At 35.5% G+C, this 9,340-nt stretch overlaps 1 protein-coding gene across 1 annotated transcript; it reads left to right on the forward strand.

Annotated features, from left to right (window-relative positions):
* Window positions 1-5,279: 5,279 nt before the first annotated feature.
* On the forward strand, window positions 5,280-6,985 carry LOC127811098 (protein trichome birefringence-like 41). Its single transcript, XM_052350811.1, has 5 exons — window positions 5,280-5,533; window positions 5,649-5,820; window positions 5,915-6,090; window positions 6,203-6,361; window positions 6,517-6,985. Exons 1-5 carry the CDS (start codon window positions 5,280-5,282, stop codon window positions 6,818-6,820), a joined length of 1,065 nt encoding a protein of 354 aa, XP_052206771.1. The 3' UTR covers window positions 6,821-6,985.
* The last annotated feature ends 2,355 nt before the right edge of the window (window positions 6,986-9,340 follow it).

Consider the following 9,340-nt stretch of genomic DNA (forward strand, 5'->3'; position numbering starts at 1 on the left):
GGATTCTTGTTTCAGCACTATATATTGCCTATGGGCTTCTAGTTTCAGCACTATACATTGGCATTGTGGTCTAAATTACTAGTTTGGATTCTTGTTTGACACTATATCTTTTTTGTTTGTATTGCTTTAACTATGAGTGAATGCGTATTCATATTGTGCAGTTGTGCTGTGCTAAATTGTGCTGTTATCCTTTGATTCATTTCTATCATTTTTATAATGAATTGTGCTGTGCTGTTAGTGTTATTATTATTGTTTATAATGAGTGAATGTTTAATTGTTCTGTTAGTGTTAGTGTTATTGAATTATGTTGTGCTCTTCGTGTTTTGCCACCTAAGATATTTCTTAGTTAATTTCATAGAATCACCTAAGAATAAGGCAAGAGTCACTCGATCCTGCTCTTTGAAGGTTGTTTTATTGTCAATTTTCTTGATCTCCTACCTATCTGTCAATATTATTGTCTACTCTAGTACTCCTTTGAAATGGTTTTGTATCTTTATAGAACTTATTGTCCAAAATTTCTGTAGAACTCTATTCCATATTTATTCTTGGCTCATGTTCTCTGTTGTATTTGGGTAATCTATGTGCTTCAACCTCTTTCATTGATGGCAACAATCAAGTGCAGTTTTGTTAGACATTCCTTATTGTCAATTAAAATGGAAAAAAAATACCTAACTTCTGTTAATTTTTTTTTGTTTCTCCTTATCTCGATGGATCTAGTTATATGTGAACTTGAACAACACAAGTGCTGTTAGTTTGGTGGTGATGGATTAATTGTTTCTCTTTGGTAGATGTGTGATTAGCTTTAGTAGAAGAATATACTCATTTCTAGGTGTAGTTTGATTAAAAAATATGGATAGTCGGTTAAATCAGTTTTTGTTTATATTTGGTTCGATTTTTGGGCTATTTTTTTGGTTCGGTTAGTTTAAAATCCAAATCTGTTAATTCGGTTCGATTTTTGGGCTATTTTTTCGATTCAGTTTTTGATTCGGTTAGTTCAAAGTCCAAATCAATTAATTCGGTTTTGGTTATTTCGGTTAGTGTATCAAGTTGGTTCGGTTCGGTTAGCTAAAATGGAGCGGTTTGGTTCGGTTATAACTGAATGCACACCCCTAGCCAAGGTCATGAGAAACCCTCATTGCAGCTGATTGAGCCATTGACCCTTATAAGGATAAAGATGACTTTAAGTGCCAAACATCTTCTGACAAAAGGGACAGAGGCTATAGCAGGAGTGGTTGTAGAAAAAAAGCTTTTGCAGAGAGATGTCTTCTTGGATCAATAGTGTGGCAGCTCCCCAACTCCTGCCTCCACTTGAGTTGGTAGGCCACACTCTGCTTTAGAATTCCCTTGGGCTTGGGAAAGATATATTTGAGGAAGCTTGGAATCCCGAGGTACTTTCTCCTAGGTTCGTAAAACCCTTTTGTAGACACACCCCCAGGAAGACTTTTCCCTGGGGGAAGAGGCCTTCATAATTCCAAACTTCGGGGCAACTCTCTTCCTTTGGGGGTTGACAATGCTTGGAGAAATCGCCATCATCATCAAATTCATGTTTGGGAATCAACTGACATTCAAACTTGGTCTTCATCCACGCTCAACTGGTGTTACGTTCTCCTGACCTTCCTATTTTCCTAGGCTGGTTCCTTGCTTTAAAGAACAACAAGAATACAGGGTGGGGATGTGCGCTTTTCTCTTGAGGGCTGGCATAATAGCGGGAGAAAAGCCTTGGAAGGCTCATAACAACAAGAGAAAAACCTAGTAAGAAGCTCCCCGATGCCTCCCTAGAGGATTCAAAGCATGATTCATTGGGAGCCATTACAAGCTAGAGTAGGAGGGCTGGGGCAACATCTTCATACGAATGACCCTTACACCTTCTGTGGAGGAGGATGACTTTTTGTTTGATTCCCACAAACGACGCTAAATTGTTGTTGTCTGACTATAACAATTAAATTTATTTGTCTTGGGAACAGCCAAATCAAAGTCTTTCAACGAGGTAGGGGGTCCGAGATGTCGTAAGTGAGGTCAACTAGGTTTGGACTAGATCCATAGTCCTTGGGGTCTTTAGGGTTACTAGCCTAGAAGGGTTTTCGGGGGAACAAGGATAGGGAGTCCCGAAGAGTCTCCAATGGAGGCTTTTGATAGGTCTCCAGGGAGTAAGGTCTTGTCCAAGTCTACAACCACAAAGGACGTCAGAAAGGCACACAGAGATCTTCCCCATGTGGGCCCTCCAATGCCTAAGTCAAACAATGTAGTCTGTGATGTTCATATAAAACTATGCAAATGTGTGTATGATATATGTTTGAAGGGGTCTTCTAGTGTCATGAAGAGTAACGCAGGGTGAGGGTCTTCTAGATGAGTCTTGGAGAGAGAGAGAGAGTTAGGGTCTAAATGATCTCCAAAAAGGTCTGTTTGCTTTGGAAGAGGTTGATATTTGTAGACGTTAGGTAAGACCCATGGATGAGTCATCAGACTCTTCTTGGAGATGCATTAGGTGAGGCCGGAGGGCCTGAAGATATCTTCAAATTGAAGGTGCCCCGATGAATGTCTCTGTGTGGTCCCAAAGAGCTCGTCATGGCCACGGGTAGCTCAAGTCTTGGAGACTCAGCCGGAGTCTTCACACTTATGCAAATGAGAATGCCAGACCATCTCCGAGGACTCTTTAGAGGCCTCGGGTGACTTATGCCCTGAAAACTCTCCAAAAACTTTGGACCTTAATAGGAAGCATCATGGGACTTAAGAATTTTTTAGGGCACCCCATAGCAGACTTAGATGGAAAGATATATATATATATATATTCTGATGATTTTCATTTTTATTAATTATAAAATGATAGATTTTTACTGTTAATTTTAGTTTTATTTTTTTTACATTTATTGTTGTCAAAATACAACAATAAATTTATAGTTACAGGAAAGTTTTTGTCTTCAGCCTTTAGTCTCCAAACGACCTATAAAATAGAAGACAATTAGGGTGTGTGGTGTCTCCTATGAGAGTTTTTCAATGCTTAATTCAGTCTCAGTCAAAAAATAGAGAAGTATTTAGGAAGCTTGTACGGAAGTTCTTGCGTACTTCGATTAAAAGAATCACTTTCTATTTGTAGAGATTGAATACTGACAGATGAAAAAATATTTACATCCTTTGAGATCCATTTGATCCAGATTTTCAAACAAAGAGTTCATAGGTGAGTTGATGCATTATTGGCATACTATAATTCAGAAGGTCCCTTGGAGACTATATCTTTGGGACCTGAGAGAAGCGTCGAGAGGATTTCCTAGGGATTGCTCTATCGAGAAAGTCTTTCAAATCTCTTTTTTTGGCCTTCTTCCTCTTAGGTCTGTCTTGAACTTGGACACACTTTCTTGGGTACATTAACATTAAAGAAAAGGTTTTTGCATGTCATTTTTATTTTCAAAAATAAATAAATTTTTATTTTTTAAGAAAAAACATCTCATATATTAGAAAATATTTACAAAACTAATTTATAATTATAAAAATACCTCTTCCATAATTTTAGTGTTGTTTTGAGTAGGAAAATCCCTCCTCCAACTCACTCAGTTGGAAAATCCCCTTCCCTATCTCGTTTGGAAACCTTAAAAGGCTTTAAAAATTAAAATTCCAATTTTAGAATATTAATGAATTCCATAAAAAAATTGTAGGAATTGGAATTATATTACATTATCAATAATTTTAGCTTTGTTCCATGTTGCATCTGATGATGTTAGACTGGTTATCAAGGTCGATCTTGAATTAAGTATATGTAAAGATAGAGTTTTTATCTTTTAGAAGAATTTTGATGTTCAAATCAATAAGAAAAAAAATATATTAATACAAAATTGGCTTCTATTAGCATTATCATAGGTTTAAAAATTCATTCCTATTTATAGATGGCATATAATGACATCAAGAGTGTAGTTTGATTGTTGGATCGAGATTCTTAGGTGATTGGAAAATCTCCAAGATACTAAAGAGATTATCATTTAACTGGATCTATGGGAGTAGACTAAATCCATCCAAGTCTTCCATGTAAGCAATAGATTCAAGTCAAGTTAGATCAACGTGTCTTTCTGGATATGAGTCTTGGAGATTTAGGAGACACATGACATTCTCTGGTACAAACACGTGGCGACTTCATTAGTAGAATATTTTCTCATCAACATCTTCATTTTATTTTTGGTCATTTTTTCAAGCTTTGATAATTGTGGCATTACGATGTTATTTATCGAATTGAACATACTCTACAAACTCGTTACAAATAACAAATAAATGATGAAAATAAACTTTAAGATAAAACTTTAGATCATGGGTCCAAATTTTGAAAAATCAAAATCAAAATCATTTATTTTGGAGAGAATATTTAAACATTAAAACCAAATATTGAAAAGAGGGTAAAATATATAACTAAACAACTCATTTAATTCTACTTCTATCTTGATTCGAAGATTTACTGCCTATTTATAGAGATTGAATGTTGACAGATAAAAGAATATGTACATCCTTCGGGATTATCCATTTCAGAATTTTAAATATTTTAAAAGTTAATTGATGCATTCTTGACGGGCCATAATGTAAAGGGTATCCTAAAAATTGTATTTTTGGGACCCAAGAGAGGTCCCAAGAGGGTTTCTCGAGGATTGCTATGTTGGGAAGGTCTCCCACATATCATTTTTATTTTTTATGAAAAAAAAAAAAAGAAACATCCCATATTTTAGAAAAATATTTATAAAGCTAATTTATAATAATTTAACCTTAGAATGATCATCTCTATTAGAAAGTGGTGACTTCACCAGTAAATATTCTCTCATCAACATCTTTGTTATTTTTTTTGGTCTTTGTTTCAATAATTATGGCATTACGGTAATATTTATTGAAATGAACATATTATACAAACTCGTTACAAATAACAAATGAATGACGAAAATAAACTTTAAGTTAAAAATTAAGATCGTGGTTACAGATTTTGAAAAATCAAAATTAATATCATTTCTTTTGGAGAGAATATTTAACAATTAAAACCAAATATTGAAAAAAGGGTAATATATATAACCAAATAACTCATTTAAAGCACATTTAATTGTAATTCCATTTGAACAAATACATTTATTTGCTGATACATAAATATGGAAACTACAGCTAAACATTAAGCAGTCATGGATCATCAACCCAAATTGCCTAGAGCTATATAAATGCATGTATGTATGCACAAGGGAAGGATGCAAATTATATGCAAGGCTAAGGAAGGAGAGACAAAGGAGAGCCAGGTAGGTGTTTTCCTTAATTTCTGCGAAATGGGCTTTTCGGAGGCAGTTGTAGTAGCAATGTTGCTGATCGTAGCAGCAGCAAATGTTGAAAAGTGTTGCGGCGGCGGCGGCGACGGCTGCAACTTGTTCTATGGAAGCTGGGTGGCTGACCCTTCGTACCCTCTCTACGACTCGGCCAGATGTCCCTTCATTAACAAAGAGTTCAATTGCAAGGCCAATGGGCGCCCTGATTCCGACTACCTCAAGTACAGGTGGCAGCCCTCTGGCTGTCTTCTCCCAAGGTAACCAATTACGCTAAATGGTCGTTCTCCTTAATATATATGGAAAAGATCTTCTTTGTTAATTGGTATATGGAAAACAATTAATAATAATATAAAAATGTTGGATGTGTTGTAGGTTTAATGGGGTAGATTTCTTGAGGAGATTTCGGGGAAAGAGCATAATGTTTGTGGGGGATTCCTTGGTGCGCGACCAGTGGTATTCGCTCGCGTGCTTGCTCTACACGGCAGCCCCCAATTTGCACTACAATCTCACTAGAGTTGGAATGATTTCCACATTCACAATCATAGTACACACATATCACCTTAATTTTAACTTTCACGCTTTTAATGTTAATTTGTCACACACACACACACACACACATTTGATATTACTAATTGCAGGAGTACGACGTAAAAGTGTGGTTGGATCGCAACGTGTTCTTGGTGGACCTCGTGAACGCCAGCGGGGCTACGATCTTGAAGCTGGACTCCATCTCCAATGGCAGTAACTGGCTAGGGAAGGACGTGCTCATCTTCGACAGTTTCCACTGGTGGACTTACCGAGGATCCCACCAACCGTACATCCCGATCCCTACCTATTCCTAATTTAAGTTCCATAAATAAATAAAATTATATCTCTTTGAGATCAAAGTTGACGATCGCTGTGATTTGATTTCTTTTGGGAGGAAGATGGCAATATATTCAAGTGGGAAATCGTACTTTGAAGGATATGGATCGAATGGTTGCCTTTAATATTGCACTCGGCACGTGGGGTCGTTGGGTGGACGCCAACACTAATCCCGCCACGACTAGAGTTTTCTTTCAAGGGATTTCCCCGTCTCATTACAAGTAACTCGTTTCCGCCTCTAATAACAAGCTTAGGCTATCTTCTTTTGTTTCCATGTTTTTACTATTTGCTTTGCTTGTCTCTAAATATATAGTGTATGTCTGTCTGTCTGTCTGTCTGTCTCGTGTTCATTGTGGGCCGACCGTTGAACCTGCAGCTCGACAGAGTGGGGGCAGCCGGGCGGGACGGAATGCCAAGGCCAGACGACACCGGTGATGGGCACGACCTACCCGGGAGAGTATCCGACGGTGCCGGTGGGGATAGTTCGGGGGGCGATAAGCAAGATAAGGAAGCCAGTAACATTGCTGGACATAACAGGCCTATCCCTGCTGAGAAAAGATGGGCATCCATCCATCTATGGGGTTGGAGGTCGCGAAGGGAATGACTGCACCCACTGGTGCGTTGCTGGAGTCCCTGATACTTGGAACCAGATTCTCTACGCTCTCCTTATCTCCAGCTAATGCTGATACTCAAGAGATCATTGTTGAAGGCTTTTGAAACACAAAGAGCTAGAGGTTAACATATGTAATAAGGTGGTTGTTGATGTTAGGCATTTAGTAGCATATATATGCCAGCCATCACACCATTGGCTTATTAATTAATTAATGGTCCATCCATTTGGTGGGTTTTGCTATCATTGTCTGCATCTGCTTGTCACCAGCTTTATTTATCTTCTTTCAGTGTTACTGGCATATGAGTGCAAATCTAAGTCAGTCGCATTTTGGCTAGAAGAATTGTAAATGATCTTAGGTAAATCACAAAAAAAGACAAAGAATGAATTTTGTAATAGTATCCGTACAAGGTTAGACAATGTGTCATGCTATACAAAAATTTAGTTGTCATAAAAGGTGGGGAATTAGTCGCGAAAGCCACTCCTAGTTGTCTTACTTTTAGCATGACCGACTCGCTTAAGAATTAACTTACTGAGTGTTTACATTTGCCTTTAAAAGTATCTTATTGAGTGTTTACAATTGCCTTTAAAAGTATCGACTATTTTTATGGTTATTTTACTCTGATAGGATTATCAAATCGGTCACCGACTAACTCCAAATTGACACATGAGCCAATCTAGAAAGGATGAGTGGACTATCATGATAACATGTGGACTAATAACAAGGGCTCCTAGTTGTAAATGTTAGTGTTAGTGCTCTAATACTATATTTAGATGATATCTAGTAATTGTAATGATGAGATTAATAATGTAATTCTTGCAAATATAATAAATTATGTTTTCATATTTTATGGTTATATTTTCATTCATACTTCTCCAATCAATCATATAAATGAGCCTTTAGATTTCTTGACGATAATCTTATTTTTAAGTGTTAAAAATATGTAACAAAAATTTTTGGGTTAAGTATTTCTTGATAGTTTACTCTTGTATTTGGTTTTAATGATGAAAAAAAAATCAATTTATTCTCTAAGTCATTTGTCAAGAATATGATTTATTGGAGATTATGATTTGTCAAGAATATGAAAAATAAAATGATCTATGATTTTCTATATTAGTTAGAAATTAACAAGAATAAGTATTATAGTATTTTGTATATCAAAATGAATAAAGAAATATTATTTCTCTAAATCTAGAAGATTAACATATTATAAGGGAATATATAAGAAAATGTTTTTATTTTGAAAAACTATCTCCCGATATTTTGATAGCTAATATTTATTATTGTTAAAATGATTTTTAATGAATTTTTTAATAAATAAAATATATGTATTTTGAGAGTGATAAATTTACTAAATCTCGAGTTTATACTAAAACCAAAATTCTATTTTCTTATGGTTATGAATTTTAATTTTTAGATATTTTTATTGAATCCAAATGGGGTGTACTTTCTTATTTATATTTATATATTAAAGTAAATGGAAGGTAAAATATAAATTAAAGAAAATCTAAATATGTTGTAATGTATTGGATTGAAATTTTTCTTCATTTGTCGACTATCTCTATTGTTTTTGTGGACTAATGCTTCATTTTGTCGACTATTTTCGTCATTCTATCGAATAAGCCTTAGGCTCCGTCGACTAATCCTTGTTTCTGTCAACTAACAGTGTGTATGCATTTATATGATGCTTCATTGGCCTAAATCTGTAGACTAAGCTTTCCATTTTGTCGACTAACAGAATTAATAAATTCATTATGTCGACTAAGTATATTAATCTTTCGATTATGTCTTGTTTTGTTACTTGATTCTGTCGACTATCTATTTTATTCTGTCGACTAACTTTTTTCGCAAAAAGCCACAACGACTAGTTTTTCAAATCCCAACGGTCACAAATGGCTAGTTTTGAGCAAGGCTCTTGGAATGCTTATAAATATAAGTCATGGATGAACTTGAGAAGGCGAATGGATGGAAACGAGTTGATCTAGAGATTACAAATCATCTTATTCGAGCTTACAAGAGTTTGTGCTTTCATTGTTGTATTTTTCTCTCCAAGACTTCATTTTATCATTGTAAATTTATTCTTAAGCCTTGATTTCATTGTAAGAGAACTTGTAACTAAGAGTGTTAACTCTTAGCATCTCTATTTCATTTGTATCATTCTTATTTTCCTAACTTGTAGTGTTAGAGGACTTGCTCTTTGAAGCAAGGGGTTGAAATACCTAGGTAGGTGTTAGAGGGTTTGCTTGTATAAGCAAGAGGTTTGTAATTTTTTAATCTTGAACTGGAGGGCCTACTTGGTTAAGTAGGAGGTTTTAGTGGATTGTTTGCAAAATCCTTAGTGAGGAGCTAAGGTAGTGGATTGAGCTTGAGTTAAGCAGAACCACTATAAATCCTTTGTGTTCTCTTGTGCTTGTATTCTTTGATCTTTATCTTTCCAAGCATTCCTTTATTTCTCACTTGATTCACATATTTATCTTTCTTGATTTACACTTGTCATTTTGTATGTTTTATGTTTTAAATCACTAAAACCTCAATTTGTATCAAAAAGTCTTTCAAGTTCTATCAAGTTTTTAAATTACCCAATTCACC

The sequence above is a fragment of the Diospyros lotus genome, chromosome 10, assembly GCF_014633365.1.
Source record: "Diospyros lotus cultivar Yz01 chromosome 10, ASM1463336v1, whole genome shotgun sequence".
Classification (NCBI taxonomy): Eukaryota; Viridiplantae; Streptophyta; class Magnoliopsida; order Ericales; family Ebenaceae; genus Diospyros; species Diospyros lotus.

Bases quoted from the DNA above. Each gene is read 5' to 3' on its own strand.
- LOC127811098 (XM_052350811.1), top strand. From the start codon at position 5,280: ATGGGCTTTTCGGAGGCAGTTGTAGTAGCAATGTTGCTGATCGTAGCA. The intron at 5,821-5,914 runs GTACACACATAT...TACTAATTGCAG, and splicing joins TTTCCACATTCACAATCATA to GAGTACGACGTAAAAGTGTG. The intron at 6,362-6,516 runs GTAACTCGTTTC...TTGAACCTGCAG, and splicing joins ATTTCCCCGTCTCATTACAA to CTCGACAGAGTGGGGGCAGC.